Here is a 17,970-nt window from a genome sequence, read left to right on the forward strand (position 1 = left end):
ACATTTTTAATAATTTCGTGTTTGGCTAACTAAAAAACTTTGAACAGTTTAAAAAACACAAAATGTTATGAAATAATCCCTTCTGCGTTTTGCAAGATTAAAAAATACATTGAATTTGCCTTCTAATGACATGTCTCACAATTTAAAATTGTATAACAAAAAATTACAAAAAAAAACACCTTTTTTGTATCTTTTTTTGATGAAAATTTTGCTTTTTTTTGGATTTGGAGTATGACATTAAATCGAACGTCCAATTTGACATTATAGTTGCTGTGACATCAAACTTTCAAATGTAAAAAATAAAACGAAACATTGAAAAATGGATCTTCTATTCCTCATCAGGAGCAGGGTTGAAAAAATCTGGCCAAGTACACCATATTCTTTTTTTAAGTCACCTTTTTAAACGATTCTCGATTTACACAACTTTTTTTAAGTCATGACTTAAAATGAGAATGAACATGACTTAAATTGAGAATCTGACTTAAATCAAGAATCTTTGGGATTTCGTAATTTGTCGGAGTATTTTCAAAATGTATCAATTGTATTTTGCTAAGTAATGTTATTTAAACATTTTAGCATGGTTTTGGAACACCTGGGATGTTTTAGTCCATCAGAAACTTCCGGGAATTTTGTGCAACTGGCTTACCAAAGAAACTAGTCGAAACTTCAAAACTTTGACAACGGATCCTACCCAGACCGCTTCAGTGAGTGCGGTAGGCTACAGTACATTGTTCTAACAACTTATTGGGATGATCTGGGTCATCCAAGGACTCCCTGGAGTTAAGATCTGCTGGTCTACCGCCGTAACACGCCAGAGGTCGACGGTTTTTGACCCCGGAACATACCCGCATAGCTTCAGTGAGTATGGTAGACTACTTTCCAGATGTGATGAGATGTCCTGGGTCAGCCAAGGACTCCCTGGAGTTAAGATCTGTGGGTCTACCGCCGTAACAAGCCAGAGGTCGGCAAGTTTTGACCCCGGAACATATCCGCATAGCTTCAGTGAGTATGGTAGACTACTTTCCAGATGTGTTGAGATGTCTTGGGTCAGCCAAGGACTCCCTGGAGTTAAGATCTGTGGGTCTACCGCCGTAACAAGCCAGAGGTCGGCAAGTTTTGACCCCGGAACATATCCGCGTAGCTTCAGTGAGTATGGTAGACTACTTCCCAGATGTATTGAGATGTCCTGGGTCAGCCAAGGACTCCCTGGAGTTAAGATCTGCTGGTCTACCACCGTAACACGCCAGAGGTCGACGGTTTTTGACCCCAGAACATACCCGCAAAGCTTCAGTGAGTATGGTAGACTACTTCCCAGATGTATTGAGATGTCTTGGGTCAGCCAAGGACTCCCTGGAGTTAAGATCTGTGGGTCTACCGCCGTAACAAGCCAGAGGTCGGCAAGTTTTGACCCCGGAACATATCCGCATAGCTTCAGTGAGTATGGTAGACTACTTTCCAGATGTGTTGAGATGTCTTGGGTCAGCCAAGGACTCCCTGGAGTTAAGATCTGTGGGTCTACCGCCGTAACAAGCCAGAGGTCGGCAAGTTTTGACCCCGGAACATATCCGCATAGCTTCAGTGAGTATGGTAGACTACTTTCCAGATGTGTTGAGATGTCTTGGGTCAGCCAAGGACTCCCTGGAGTTAAGATCTGCTGGTCTACCGCCGTAACAAGCCAGAGGTCGACGGGTTTTGACCCCAGAACATACCCGCAAAGCTTCAGTGAGTATGGTAGACTACTTCCCAGATGTGTTGAGATGTCCTAGGTCAGCCAAGGACTCCCTGGAGTTAAGATCTGCTGGTCTACCACCGTAACAAGCAAGAGGTCCACGGCTTTTAATCCTGTGACAAACCCGCATAGCTTCAGTGTGCATTGTAGACTTCATTCCTGTTATGTTGGGATCTTCCAAAAAGTCCTTGGATGACCCAGGACATCCAAACACAAAAATACGTCAACAGTACGCACTGAAGCTATGCCGATATATTCCGGGGTCAAAAACCGTCGACCTCTTGCTCGTTACGGCGGTAGACTCTCAGATCTTAACTCCAGGGAGTCCTTGGATGACCCAGATCATCTCAATAAGTTGTTATAACAATGTACTGTAGCCTATCGCACTCACTGGAGTAGTCTGGGTAGGATCTGTTGTCAAATTTTGATGTTTCGACTTGTTTCTTTGGTAAGCCAGTTGCACAAAATTCCCGGGAGTTTCGGATGGACTAGAACCCAGGTGTTCCAAAACCATGCTAAAATGTTTAAATAACATAACTAAACAATATTCAATTGATACATTTTGAAAATTCTACGACAAATTACGAAATCCCAAAGATTCTTGATTTAAGTCAGATTCTCAATTTAAGTAATGATCATTCTTTTTTTTAACGATTCTCGATTTAAACACCCCCATTTCGTTGTTTAAATCAAGAATATGGTGTACCAACAAAATCTGTGAAAAATGGCAAACGAAAATCTTACAATTATAAATAGGGAGGGGAGGGAGGATATGAAAGAATTAATTGATATTCGGCCTCACAAAGATTGAATTTAAGATTTCATTAAGATAAATAAATATTTACAACTTTTTTCGACTTTAAATTATATGAAGCAATTTTAACAAGCGAATTTAATTGAAAAACGAAAAAATGTAAATATTGATCTTAGTGAAATCGAAGTGCAGTGCTTCTTGGGACGCACAGTCCGGATTTTTCGCGATAATTTTCGTCGTAAATGATCGTTAAAATTTATTCCAACTTTCAGTTTTAGTAATTACTCATCAAACTATCGATTATATGAAGAGTAAAGCGTCATTTATTTACTATTTTTGAAATTTGCTCGCGTTATCTAAATTGTAAAAACAGTAAAATTATACTGACAAGTCCAGCCCATAGCACTAATGCTCGGCTGGCACGCGTTCGATAAAAATAAACCATTTTAAATAATCAATTATCTATCTTTCCGCAGCCGGCTGCCTAAGATTTAAAAATTTCAACCGATAAACAAAATGCTCATGGTCACATCACTGCCACTCGTGAATCCTGACCTCATACCCATCTACTAACCCCCTCAAAACTCATGTGATACTTTGTCGGAGAAGCAGTCGATTGGGCGGTCTCTATCACTCAAGTATCGGACTAACATTCCCATCCACTTCCCCGTGACCCTACCACTGGTCGTGGCCGGCGCCGGTATTGATCAGCATGAGAGGGGCCTTTGAGAAGTTGCGAAGCGAGGAAAGATAGCACCCACTTATCTTCCACGGCTCGTGGATGTAACTTCTGGAGGTCCTGGTCAATAACGGAGTAGCAACTGCGGGTGGGCACCTATGCTTATGCTTATGCTTATGCTTTATATTGATCTTAGTGAAATCGTAAATTCAATCTTTTTGACGCCGAAAAAAAATGTAGAAAATGTGAAGAAAATGTTAAAGTGTCGAAATCTGTAAAAAATTGGAGTAGATAATGATAAGTGTCAAATACCGCAATATAAAGGAGAAAAGCTCGGAATTTAACCTCAAAGGTAAAAAACCGAATGAATACTTTTTTGACAGGTGTCAGTTCCGGGACTTAGCATTTAAAATTATAATTTTGTTCCGGTTGTTCCGTTTCGCATGGACACAAACACGGCCAGGAACACGGCAAGGACACGGCCACGGAAATAGCCAGGAAAAGGCACCAACACGGGCAGGAGTCCAGACAAGGACACGGCCTAGAGCACGGCCACGGGAACGACCAGGAACAGGCACCTACGTGGTCAGGTGCACGTACACGAACACGGCCAGAAGTACGGACAAGCACACGGGCACTAATACGGAAAAAAACTCGGGTTATGACGTGTCGCGCAATAGAGGAGAAAAGCAACTCGCGACAAAATTTTGAGGCTAGAAATTTTGACAGTTATGATTTTCATAAAGTATTCGCCTCCTTTTCTCTCCCATCAGAAAACTGGGGACAAGGTAGCTGTCAAACTAGGCCAAACTGTTAAAGTCACTCACAAAATGAACTTTGAGTGATTTGAGTTCATTTTGTGAGTGACAAACTAGGCCTCTATAGAGGAGAAAATCGTGACGTCAGAAATGAACTCAAATCACTCAAAGTTCATTTTGTGAGTGACTTTAACATTTCGGCCTAGTTTGACAGCTACATTGTCCCCAGTTTTTTTTGTGGGAGAGAAAATGAGGCGAATACTTTAAGAAAATCATACCTATCAAAATTCCTAGCCTCGAAATTTTGTCGCGAGTTGCTTTTCTCCTCTATAGAGGAGAAAAGCAACTCGCGACAAAATTTTGAGGCTAGGAATTTTGACAGGTATAATTTTCATAAAGTATTCGCCTCCTTTTCTCTCCCACAGAAAACCTGGGAACGAGGTAGCTGTCAAACTAGGCCAAAATGTTAAAGTCACTCACAAAATGAACTTTGAGTGATTTGAGTTCATTTCTGACGTCACGATTTTCTCCTCTATTGCTGAAATCTGGAGCAACATTTGAAAAGGGCGCATAAGCATTTTCACAGCTGCAACTATTTTACAAAACGGTAAACGGTAGCTGGGCAGGCCAGCTAAAAAAAGTCTTATTGATTGCATTTGGTAAGAAATTGGTTTCCCAGTTTGAATCTTCAAAGTGCTCTAAAAACTGCTGTTCTTATTCAGACTGTTGTCCAACGGAACTCAACGGAAATGCAAAAAATATTTAGTTTTGAGATAAATGTTGCTCATTTTGTAAAATTGTATCAATAAACCTAATGCTAGAAATGTATACAGCAATTCCCCACGAAAACAGCATGGAAAAAAACTAAAGTTCTCGGATCGGGCTCGAAATATTTCCAGGGGTTCCCTGGCAGAAATAATTAGACCCTTTTTTTTTTGTTTGGCCATTAGGGTGACCTACGCCGCGTTAGGGTGGTTCGAAAAACCCTGTTGACTGCAGAAAAAAACTACGGTTGTCGATACACCATTAAATTTGCTAATTTGTGAAACAGTACTCTTCATACTTTTCTATTTAAAGAGAATGGAAACCTATCCCAAACGCTCTGAACAGCCTGTAGAGCCTTCTCATCATCGGATAATCTTGTGTCATCCTCTCTGGTGGGCAGCATCAACATCGTCTTAACGTCCAAGCACTTTTTCGAGGGCCGAATACCTTGACGTTAAAAATAAAACGTTTGACGAAGCTTCTTATAAAGATGGCTAGCCAATTTTCCAGCAACGGCTACTTCACCTAAGTGATAACGTGAGAATGACGGTAAGATTATCCTTTTCCTACGTGCTGCTTATCTCATCGACGTGGCCACTTCGACATCCAAATGGTCAGCCCTAATGGAAGAATAATCTTGAAATAAACTTGGCTTCTTAATTCTGTGATGTAATAGCGTGGAACGTCAAGAACTTGTTGTTAGGTAAACATTTATGTCACAGTTATTTTAGCTTTCCTGAAGGTCTGAATCCCCTTGGCACCCATAAATATCAAGATTTACGAGGGAACCACCTAACTGAGGTAGTTAATAGCGATGCCAGCTTGACATTGTTTCCACGTTACTTATCTAGACTAGTTTTCGTCTAATGGCTTCCATACAAGCTCATATTGGATAAGGAATTCGTTCGCCATCTAGCATGTACGTGACAGAATCAAACAAAAATCCCTCATATCATTCTTACTACTATAACTGAAACCTTTATTTCCCACCTGGTCACAAAAAAAAATTAAGCACACGTGCACTAATTCCTGCGTTCCAGCACAATCGAATGCTTGAACGCCAGATGAAGCGTAATTCCCATGAGAAACTTCACATCCTCAAATCGGAGGTGCGTCCTCAGCCGGAAGTTCCGTACGATGTAGATCAGCATGATCTTGGCGTTGATCATGGCGTACCGCAGCCCGATACAGTTCCGGGATCCACCACTGAAAGGCAGATATGCGAACGGGTGCCGTCCCTGGGATCGCTCCTCCGAGAAGTTCTCCGGATCAAACCGGTCCGCGTGCGGTCCCCAAATGTCCGCTCGGCGGTGAAGCTCGTAGAAGTTCATTATGAAAATCGTATCCGGTGGTAAACGAACTCCATCCAGCTCGATCTCCTCCATGTTGCTCCGAGCAATCATCGGAGCCGGTGGAGCTACGCGCATGGTTTCCTTGAAAAACTTGTCCAAGAAGGTGAGATTTTTAAGGGTTTCCGGAGTTATGTCTACTTCTTCCGATGGCAGAACGGTCACAATCTCCGTTGCGAGTTTCTCTTGAAGGTTGGGAAAGATTGCGAGGAACAGACAGGCGTGGGCTACTCCATGTCCAACGGTGTCACTGCCCTGAAATCGGAAGAGGGTTAAAAGGTTGCTGACATCATCGAGTTGTTACTTACAGCTGCTACAAACGTCATAATCTGATCACGCAAGTTTTGATCGTTCAACTCTTCATCGCCTTCCATCTCAAGCACTTGATCGATAATAATTTTGCGTCTAAACTCGTGATCTTCCTTTGTCGAGATTGACTGGTTCTCAAGAGCTGCTCGCCGCTTGTCAATGGTCTGCTTGGCGTAATCGAAGCAAAAGTGACGAGCTCGTTCCAGCTGCGTGTAGTTCTCCGTCCACCGATAGATTACATCGATGTAGCTCAATGGATGAAAGATTCGAGTTGCAACTTTTCTTAGAAATCTGTGATTACAGAAATAAAAACTTTAGCAAAACTACCATCTGCAAGAACTTCACACACAGTACACTTCCATGCTCTCCACAAACTGCTTGTTGTCAGCCTTTTCAAGCACATCTAGTCCCATTGATGTGGCGCAGATCATCTCCAACGTGCACTGCATTGTGTACGGTAGCACATCTACCGGAATACTCTCCGGACAGCACTTCATCCTATCCACCATCACCTGCGAGCACTTCTGAAAAGCCGGAATCGAGTCGTTCAGGAACCTGGTATTGAACGTCCTGTTCAGCACCTTCCGACTTGGCTTCCACACATCATCTGAAACATCGTGCAATCACTATATCAAACCCAAACAAACAACTCTTCACAACCCTTCTAACATTTAGCCGTCAGCAGTCCATTTCTCATGGAAAAAAATTCGTAGTAAAACGGCTTCTGCAAGCAGTTCGGGTCGGTGAGCACCCGCTGGACAAGGTCCGGATGGGCTACTCCTACGTACATCATCGGACCAAGCCAACCCTTGACGAGCCGGTCCACCCTGAACACCCGGTTGAACCGCTCGAACTTTTGCTGCAGATCCGTTCCGCGGAACAAAAGTGCGTTCCCAATGACGGGGTGATTCGGCCGGGCGGTCGGAATGGACGGAAAGCGGTGAAGTTTCTTCACGTAGTCCAGCAACGCTAGCAGCGCGGTGATCGCGAGCACGAGCAGCAGCAACATCCTGAAGGGTACTGGCTGAGCTTAGTTGAGCGGTAAAAACTTATTCGAGTTATCGCGAGGTTCATTCATTTGGCGTAGAACATAGTGTTGAGTCTACCCTGTATATCTGACTAATACTGTACAAAAAACTAATGAAGAAGTGTGAGTTAGAACGGGTGCGGGACATTTCGCCGAATGTCGTTTCGCCGACGGTCATTTCGCCGAAGGTCATTTCGCCGAATGTCGTTTCGCTGCATGGGACGTTTCGCCGAATGGGACGTTTCGCCGAATTGTCAAATATTCGTAAAATAAATATATAAAATGGACATAAATTGTATTAAAATATTTTGAAAAAGTATAATGTCCCTAAAAGGTGATTTTGCAATCTTTTAAAAAAAATAACTTTTGTTTCTTAGTATGTTATTTTTATAAGTTTATACATTATAACATGCATAAACAATCGCTTAAAAAATAATCTAGTTGAAAAAAATTGTGCGAGTTTTTGCATTCTTTCAAATATAAGCAGTTATTTAATTACAGCAAACAATTTTAAATCATTTCTGTGAGTTTTTACATTAATTTCTGTTAGTTTTTTGCATTCTTGTTTTAATATATCATTTGAATTATTTCTGTGAGTTTTTGCGTTCTGTTAACCATGAGCAGTTCTTTTAATTTTCTGCATATAATTTTGATTATTTCTGTTTGTTTTTGCATTCTTTGTTTTTTAAGCAAATTATTTGTATAATTTTTGTGAGTTTTTGCATTCTTTCAAACATGAGCAGTTCTTTTAATTTTTGGCATAACATTTTGGAATTTTTTTGTTAGTTTTTGCATTCTTTGTATTTATTATTTCTGTGAGTTTTTGCATTCTTTCAAACATGAGCAGTTCTTTTGATTTTTGGCATAACATTTTGGAAATTTTTTGTTAGTTTTTGCATTCTTTGTATTTATTATTTCTGTGAGTTTTTGCATTCTTTCAAACATGAGCAGTTCTTTTAATTGGCTGCTTATTATTTAGATTATATCTGTTTGTTTTTTGCATTCTTTGTTTTTCAAGCAATTTTTTTGTATAATTTTTGGGAGTTTTTGCATTCTTTCAAACATGAGCAGTTCTTTTGGTTTTCAGCACAACATTTTGCAAAATTGCTGTTAGTTTTTGCGTTCTATATTTTTGGCATATTTTTCAATTGTTTCGGTGAGTTTATGGATATTTTGTTTTTAAGCATATTATTTCTATAATTTTTGTGAGGTTTTGCAATCTTTCAAACATGAGCAGTTTTTTTGATTTTTAGCATAACATTTAGAAAAATTTCTGATAGTTTTTGCATTCTTATTTTTTTAGGCAAATTATTTGTATTATTTCTGTGAGTTTTTGCATTCTTTGAAACAAGAGACGTTCTTTACTTTTTAAATTATTATATTATTATCTTGCCACTCCTTCTCAAGTTTGCATGAGTGAATTACAAGATGGCACTGCAGCGAACAAATAGCATAAATTGTACAAAAAAGTTAATTTTTATTCAATTCGGCGAAACGTCCATTCGGCGAAATGACTTTCGGCGAAACGTACCATTCGGCGAAACGACATTCGGCGAAATGACCGTCGGCGAAACGACATTCGGTGAAACGTACCAGATCCGTTAGAACAAGGATGAATTTAATAAAAGCAACATAGGGTAGGGTAGTCATCAATGAGACACTTTTGGTTTTAACTTTCAACGATTTTTGTATTTTTTTCATCAGCGTTTCAATGTTAGTTGAACTAAACTGATTAGCTGCTAATAAAACATATAACAAATTGTTCAAAATTAATTCAAAAGTAGAAATTTGTTGAAAACTACTTTATGAAGTACCCTAACTGGGGTAAAATTGATAGTTTGATTTTTTTACATTATGAAATCTACGTATACAATACAAACCGAATCATTTGGAATCATACTGAGCTGGGTAGAGAAGTATTTAAAGTATTTCTACAATTTTTAAAAGTTTTGAAAGTAGGGCAACTCAAATTTTGAAAACATTTATAAATAGCATTATTTTAAAAGTCTGGACCCGGTGCCTGCAATTCTCGTTACAGTTTATATCAAATCCAAAAAGATTGTAACAGAAAATTAGGCATCGGGTCCAGACTGTTAATGTAATGTCATGTTTTTTTTCAGATTGGAAATCAGAATCACATCCTTTAGACAATTCAGCAATAAAACTGTTTAGATTCGTTTGTAAGTTACAAGTTTTAAGAGCGAGTCCACGAGCAAAGCATACCCATCTCGCCTGAAAATTTCAGGGGTTATTAAAAAATTAAAGTTAAAAAAAAATCTTTGAATCACATTGATTGAAAATCAAGCTCGTTTCCAAGGATACTAGATGACACCATAAGAAAAGCAGCTTCTTAATTTTTTTCAACTTTAATTTTTTAAAGAGTTGAAATGTATGAAAATAAACATTTTTATGCATGTTTCTATAGTGAAATTGTCTCAGAAACACGAATATGATAACATTAACACCAGAAAATGGGATCTAAAGAGTCCCCCGAGCAAAAATTTACAACCAAAAAATCACAAAAAAAAAAGTGTATATTATTATTATGCTAAAATGCCTTACCCAAAACGTTCTCAGCAGTGCTGTTCAACGTTAATTAACGTTAACGCGTCCGTTAATCGTTAAAATTAACGTGAACGTGAACGGAGCCTACGTTGATCTTAACTTTAACGCGAACGGAGCACGTTAATTAACGTCGTTAATTAACGCGTTGATTAACGCGTTAATCTTTGTGAGGCTCCGACTTTGAGGGCCTGTATCTCCCAAACGGTAACATCTAGCGGTTTACTTCCAGTTGCATTTTACGGGCATTAACTGTGACTATGAGTTCCCGGTGAGGTAATTTGTTCAAAGTGGCCACCGGTTCCGGCAACCCGGAACATCCGTCAAGCATGTTTTTAAAGTTTTTGTCGTTCAATCGTCATTTGAGCCAATGTTATGAGACGTTGTTTGTAGTACATAGGTATACTGCCTATATTGGGTCAGTTCAGGGTATCTGTGGCCACTCCGGAACCGATTCCATGGTACCACGCAAATGGTTCCGACGATTGTGATATTCAAAAGTCGACCTGTTGCTTATCAAACTTCGTAAAATTAAAATCATTAATCATCCATTATCATGCTGTGCCCTTTGACCCGATCGGACCACTCCGGAACCGGTTACCGGTGGCCTCGGAGGAAGTGTACTGAGTATAGAAAAAGTCCTTTCATGTGACATATCAAACTTCATGAAATTGAAAGTTATGATCACTTAGATGCATGTCGGTGCCTTATGATTCAGTATGAAGATTTTTTATATTATTCGGGAAATATTTCCGATGCACTTTTGTATTGGTTCCGGTTGACCCGTCTTTAAACTCCAGTGCGCTTGCAATTAGTAGGCTACAAGATGGTACGCAGTTGAAGTCCCATTGCACCTTATCCAAGTAGGCCAATTAACCAGCTGAATTGTACAGGTTTGACACTCTCGCCGGTTACCATGGAAACCCGATCAGAGAGCCAGTAGTTGCTGTTTATTACGTCAATTGTCAAATTTGCCTAATTTTTAGTTCAAGGCCTCCCAGATTGCGTTATGGAACCACTTCTGAATGTTCTGTCGATGATTTTAAAACAAGCCAACCAAACCAGTGTATAGCTAATATAAATTTTTATTAACATAAGTCAGTTTGGCCTTCGTTGGTTATAATTTTCAGTTCCATGAAGTTTGATATGTCACATGAAAGGACTTTTTCTATACTCAGTACACTTCCTCCGAGGCCACCGGTAACCGGTTCCGGAGTGGTCCGACGGGTCAAAGGGCACAGCATGATAAAGGATGATTAATGATTTTAATTATACGAAGTTTGATAAGCCACAGGTCGACTTTTGAATATCACAATCGTCGGAACCATTTGCGTGGTACCATGGAATTGGTTCCGGAGTGGCCACAGATACCCTGAACTGACCCAATATAGTCAGTATACCTATGTACTACAAAAAACGTCTCATAACATTGGCTCAAATGACGATTGAACGAAAAAACTTTAAAAAACATGCTTGACGGATGTTCCGGGTTGCCGGAACCGGTGGCCACTTTGAACAAATTACCTCACCGGGAAATCATAGTCACAGTTAATGCCCGTAAAATGCAACTGGAAGTAAACCGCTAGATGTTACCGTTTGGGAGATACAGACCCTCAAAGTCGGAGCCTCACAAAGATTAACGCGTTAATCAACGCGTTAATTAACGACGTTAATTAACGTGCTCCGTTCGCGTTAAAGTTAAGATCAACGTAGGCTCCGTTCGCGTTCACGTTTATGTTAACTTTTAACGATTCCGTTAAGTTAAACGTCGTTAATATAAACGTTTAACAGCACTCCCAAGTAGCAATTGAAATGCTTTATATTCTTATATGGTTTTAAAAAAGTTTTATTAAATGCAAGATTGTTTTATAAAAACTTTTATCAAAGCAAACAGGTTTTCATCTCGCATAACCTTCAACATATTTTCAAGGTTTCTTCAAGACTTGATTAGGAATTCTACTTAGAAGTTTTAATTCAGTTTTTAAGTTACACTTCGAGATTTCCTGAAGAATATATGGCGCAGCTTGAATATCTTGACGAAGTCTGCAATAAATCTTTTGCGTCTTAATAAGGAATTTGACCAATCTTTTTGGTTTTGAACTGTCACCTCAACTTATTCAGTTGTAGAACGAGAAACACAGTGCAAGGAGATAAATTACTTTGATCCAGCTTTTAAGTGCAGCTACAAGTGATCTCTTAATACAAAGTTTTCAAAAGTGTGCAAAGAATAATAAAAAGAATAAATTGTTGGTTTTGGTTGTATTTTTTTTTGCGAAAAGATTATTTAATTACCGTTTTTTAAAGAATGTATTATTGGGAACTATTTGTGTATTTCAGAAATGGCGCCAGTGCAGTTGTTGCTTAATATTATTTTTATGTTATGTTTTTTTTCGCAATTTATAACAACTTAACAAGGCGTTTCACAGATTTTGTTTTGTGTGGCTTTTCTCGCAGACTTTTTATTGAAAACTTTTAAGGCTTGATCAGAACTGTACAAAGTGCTTATGGTTTACAAATAGAAATTGATATAACTTTGAATTCTACAAGTTTTGCCTTCCTCACCTTACTGAGGAAAGGCTATAAAATCACTCGAAAAATGAACTTCTTAATTTGACCTCGTAGACCCACCTTCACGTATACCTATCGACTCAGAATCAAATTCTGAGCAAATGTCTGTGTGTGTGTGTGTGTGTAGGGATGTGGGTCTGTGCACCAAAAAATATGCACTCGATTATCTCAGCACTGGCTTAACCGATTTGGACCGTTTTGGTCTCATTCGATTCGTCTTGGGGTCCCATAAGTCCCTATTGAAAATTATGAAGTTTAGTAAAGTACTTCAAAAGTTATGCTAAAAAAACGATTTTGGCGTATGTCCGGAAGATTGTAAAAAGGGTGGTTTTTGTAAGAAACCCTGTCATGTTATACATTTTCAGAAAGGTATTAAAAAGACCTTTCCAATGAGCCTAAAACATCAAGGATCTGACAATCCTATCAAAAGTTATTAGCACTTAAGTGTTATTTATACACTTTTTGGAGGCCGGATCTCAGATATTTCAATGACAATGATGTCCGGGTCCATCATGCGACCCATCGTTAGTTAGATAATCGAAAGACCTTTCAAATGAGCCTAAAACATCAAGGATCTGACAATCCTATCAAAAGTTATTGACACTTAAGTGTTATTTATACACTTTTTGGAGGCCGGATCTCAGATATTTCAGTAAAAATGATGTCCGGGTCCATCATGCGACCCATCGTTAGTTAGATAATCGAAAGACCTTTCAAATGAGCCTAAAACATCAAGGATCTGACAATCCTATCAAAAGTTATTGGCACTTAAGTGTTATTTATACACTTTTTGGAGTCGGATCTCAGATATTTCAGTAAAAATGATGTCCGGGTCTTTCATGCGACCCATCGTTAGTTAGATAATCGAAATACCTTTCAAATGAGCCTGAAACATCAAGGATCTGACAACCCTATTAAAAGTTATTAGCACTTAAGTGTTATTTATACACTTTTTGGAGGCCGGATCTCAGATATTTCAATGAAAATGATGTCCGGGTCCATCATGCGACCCATCGTTAGTTAGATAATCGAAAGACCTTTCAAATGAGCCTAAAACATCAAGGATCTGACAATCCTATCAAAAGTTATTGGCACTTAAGTGTTATTTATACACTTTTTGGAGGCCGGATCTCAGATATTTCAGTAAAAATGATGTTCGGGTCTATCATGCGACCCATCGTTAGTTAGATAATCGAAAGACCTTTCAAATGAGCCTAAGACATCAAGGATCTGACAACCCTATTAAAAGTTATTGGCACTTAAGTGTTATTTATACACTTTTTAGAGGTTTGATTTCAGATATTGTGATAAAAATATTGTCTGAATCTTCCATGCGAACTATCGTTGGATAGGTATTTTTTATCAGACCTTGCCGATGAGCCAGAAATATTGATGGTCTGCGAACCATATCAAAAGAAATGAGTAATAAAGTTGATTTGTTAAACATGTTAAGGGGGAATGTTGCTATTTTTACTGAATGTATTGACTTTATGAATATGAGGAAGGCACCAACCACCTAAAGGTGGATTAAGTAACGTTTTCTTGTATAAAGCCACCAAGCTTTTATTCTGTGTATTGCTACGCGCTGTCATTTGCAATTGGTTGGTGCTGTTTGATTGAGTTGAGCAAACGGGAGTGATAATTGCGCTGTTGACTCGGATGAAGGGCATCCGGTAACCGATCAGTATGGACAGTTTCACGCAGATAGGGCGGGTCAAGTTTACGCCGGTAGATCCAGTGGATGAAGGTCAGAGTGTTTTCTCCAAGGACGTCGCTTGTCTTCATGAGACGAAGCAGGAGATGATGGAATTTGTCGAATTGAAGGCCGGATCGGCTGGGGCAAAAGTTCCTAAAAGTGCTCTACCTCTGGGTTCACCTGAGTGTGTTGGCGAAGGCGGTGGCCATCCAGGCGCAGGTTCCATTCCTTAGCATGAACTGATCGGAATGTATTGAAATGATTGGCGGCCTAAGAGCGGCTCGTGTCTGAGATCTGTTCAAAGAGACCCGCGTGCGGATTCCGTGTATAACCTACATTGACTAGGTGGACGCCACTGGACGGCAACGCGACGGTGGATGTAGCTTCGGCGGATGTGTTATTCGAACAAATAAATACCTTTGAAATGCAAGCGTATGTTTTTTTATTCGGTTATTTCCAAATTAAAGTTGTCCACCACCGATGGCGATCTTTTTGCAGCTGAGAAAACACGCATGCGCTGCGTCCTCGCCTTGTGCGATTTGATCTTGATGAAAGCCATAATAAAACATTTTGGATCTGATTATAGCCGTTATAAAACTCTATAAAGTCTTGGCAAGTTTTGAGCCACTCTTGTTCAAGAAGGAATAGATTTGAAATAGATTTGAACAAGAACATTTATATTTCATGAACTTCGCCATGTTGCTGAAAGGTGCGAGCAGCCGAAATGCACAGCCATATTGAATTTGGGAGCAACAATATGCTAAAACATTGATTTTTTGAAAAAAATCTTAACTTTTTTTAGTGAATCGAAAGTGCGCATATTAGTTTTTCGAGCTATCTTTGAAAATTGATCGATGAAATTATGTTGGCATAACTATCATGGTTCATTATATATTGAAACTCAACACATTTATATTAGTAACAATAATAATTTGACATCAAATAATTATTATCTGCCATCAGCCTTCTGTGTTTGCATGTAGGAAGAATTGCTTTTAATCAAGAAAATTAGCAAACTATTTTGTCTGCCACGCAGGCTTTTCGGTTTCCTACAAATACAAAAATATAAATGCTTTATGTTCTAATCTAGCATCCAAGAATGCGCACAGACTACAAGAAAACCTTTTTCCAAGCCAATCAGTTTTATTCATGCTTTCAAGAGATCTATAGAGTTTTTATAAAACACACAATAAAACATTTATGTCTCACGATGCTCCTCAATAATACTCTGGACAACCTCCTAAAATGGTCCATTTTGGTTTTAATGTTGATTTAACTCGTTTTTAACTCAGCATGTAGGACTAAATGGCATTTCGTTGAAATTTACTTGAGAACTCTTCAGATTCTCTTTGAAACTATATCAAAACTAAGATTGTTACTTGGGCTGGTTCTCAGCCTCAGTTGGTAGTCCCAAATGTCCCCTTCAAGCTGCAGGTCGAACCGAGTTGATATCTGGATGGAAGATTTTTTATTTGAGGTTGAAAATTATGCTATTTTTTCACTAAAATGCCAATAACTCCCTTTAAATTTAACCAATTGGGATGCTCTACCCTGCATTTTGTTGCTTTTTTAAAGCCCTTTCAGATGCATTTTGAATTTTGAAATTAAATTGAATTTTGCCTAAGTTACAGCGTTTTTGAGCCTTCAAAATTAGTGTCCCGATTTGCCCCACTTCCCGTAGACCTAAAGTGCTCATATTTTGGCTAGATGCTAGTTTTATATGTACAAACAACCCCTGAAAATTTCAGGTAGATTGGTGAGGTCCGAACGACGTCCCATACAAAGTGGTATGCCCTGTTCGTAGACTCGTTCTTAAGTGTTATTGAAACAGATTTTAAAAGTTTCTGTCGATTTATAGACAAGATTTATGAACAAGTTTCTTATTAAAATTGTAAAAATTATGAATTATGAGCAACCGGAAAACCGGAAATGGATTTTATTTGTATTTTTTGATTAGGCTCAAACTTTGTGGGGGCCTTCTTTATGATCAAAGAAGCTATTTTGTGTCATTGGTTCACCCATACAAGTCTCCATACAATTTTGGCAGCTGTCCATACAAAACTGGTACATAAATATTCAAAAAGCTGTAACTTTTCTGAATTTTCTGATCAATTTGGTGTCTCGGGAAAAGTTGTAGGTATTGTTGAGGACTGTTGAGAAAAAGAAGGTGCACGGAAAAAATTAGCTGCCGATTTTTTTATTAACTTTTTTTCCGCAAAAACTCAATTCCCCAAAATTTATTATGTATTTTTTGATTTTAGAGATTTTTTGATATGTTTTAGGGGACAAAAACCCGCCACTTTTGAGCCATAGAGATGTATGGTCAAAAAATCTGCCGCCGGGTTATGAATTTTGGAAAAAATGTGATTTTTAGAAAAAATCTAAAATTTAATACAACAAAGTTTTGACCAAATTTTTAATGTAAAATTTGTAATCGAAAAGAACTTTACAGATTTTTTGAGAAAGGGCTCCGTTTTCAAGATATAGTCACCGAAAGTTTGATTTTAGCGAAATATTCACAGTATTTCGATTTTTAAAAATAGTGACCATGAGTGACCATTTCTAAAATATTCTTTTTAAAGTTCAGCAAATTTGCTATGAAATTGTCTAAGAGACATTGAAGATTGGACCTCTGGTTGCTGAGATACAGCGGCCTAAAGGAAAAGAAACAGGAAAATTGATGTTTTCTAAGTCTCACCCAAACAACCCACCATTTTCTAATGTCGATATTTAGCAACTAATGGTCTGATTTTCAATGTTTAGACATGAAACAATCGTGAAATTTTCCGATCTTTTTGAAAACAATATTTTGATTTTTTGTGAAACAAGACTAACATTTCAAAAGGGAGTAATATTGCATGTTTGGCCCTTTTAAAATGTTAGTCTTGATTCAAATTTTTTTAACAGTATTTTTTTCGAAGAGATCGAAAAATTTCACGAATGTTTCATGTTTAAACATTGAACATCGACTTATTAGTTGCTGAGATATCGACATTAGAAAATGGTGGGTTGTTTGGGAGAGACTTAGACAACTTCAATTTTCGTGTTTCTTTTTCTTTAAGCCGCTGTATCTCAGCAACCAGAGGTCCAATCATCAATGTCTCTTAGACAATTTTATAGCAAATTTTTTGAACTTTTCAAAACAATATTTTTAGGAATGGTCATTCATGGTCACTATTTTTAAAAATCGAAAAACGGCGAATATTTTTCTAAAATCAAACATTCGGTGGCTATATCTTGAAAACGGAGCCCTTTATCAAAAAATCTGTAAAGTTCTTTTCGATTACAAATTCAATCTATATATATAAAAAATTTGGACGGTTTTGTTCGAACGCGAATCAATTCAACACGGATCGTCGGATCGAGGTGCTCTTAGTTGCATTGGGTTCGTATAAGCCCAAGGAAGGTTCTTACGCTAACTAATTGACACTTTGGCCACTCTGGAACCGATTCCGGAGCATCGGCAAATTGTATCAAGAAAGTTACGTAAAATCATATTTTGATCACAGGAGACAGAATAAGCAAAAAATCAAATAACGTCAACAAACGAAAAAAAGGGGCAGAACGAAGTTTGTCTGGTAAGGCTTGTTTTACATAAAAAAAATAAGTCCAATTTTTTTATGAAATTAAGATTTTTTCCAAAACTCACTATTTTTTTAAATGTCATAACTCGGCGGAAGATTTTATGACCATACTTCTCTTTGACTCAAAAGTTGACGGTTTTTGTCCCCTAAAACATATCAAAAAATCTCGAAAATAAAATATACGTATTTT

At 38.3% G+C, this 17,970-nt stretch overlaps 1 protein-coding gene across 1 annotated transcript; it reads right to left on the reverse strand.

Moving 5' to 3' along the window:
- Positions 1–5,637: 5,637 nt before the first annotated feature.
- LOC120421239 (cytochrome P450 4C1-like) lies at positions 5,638–7,352 on the reverse strand. The gene is made up of 4 exons (XM_039584438.1): positions 7,013–7,352; positions 6,689–6,950; positions 6,343–6,634; positions 5,638–6,289 (listed from the first exon to the last, which is right to left on the reverse strand). The coding sequence occupies exons 1-4, from the start codon at positions 7,350–7,352 to the stop codon at positions 5,708–5,710; spliced, it is 1,476 nt and encodes a 491-aa protein (XP_039440372.1). The 3' UTR covers positions 5,638–5,707.
- Positions 7,353–17,970: the final 10,618 nt, after the last annotated feature.

This window comes from Culex pipiens, chromosome 3 (assembly GCF_016801865.2).
Source record: "Culex pipiens pallens isolate TS chromosome 3, TS_CPP_V2, whole genome shotgun sequence".
In the NCBI taxonomy this organism is placed as follows: domain Eukaryota; kingdom Metazoa; phylum Arthropoda; class Insecta; order Diptera; family Culicidae; genus Culex; species Culex pipiens.

Excerpts from the sequence above, each read along its gene's own strand:
- LOC120421239 (XM_039584438.1), bottom strand. The coding sequence starts at position 7,352 with ATGTTGCTGCTGCTCGTGCTCGCGATCACCGCGCTGCTAGCGTTGCTG. Across the intron at positions 6,635-6,688 it reads AGCATGGAAGTGTACTGTGT|ATTTCTAAGAAAAGTTGCAA; the intron begins GTGAAGTTCTTG and ends CTGTAATCACAG. Across the intron at positions 6,290-6,342 it reads TTATGACGTTTGTAGCAGCT|GGCAGTGACACCGTTGGACA; the intron begins GTAAGTAACAAC and ends TTCCGATTTCAG.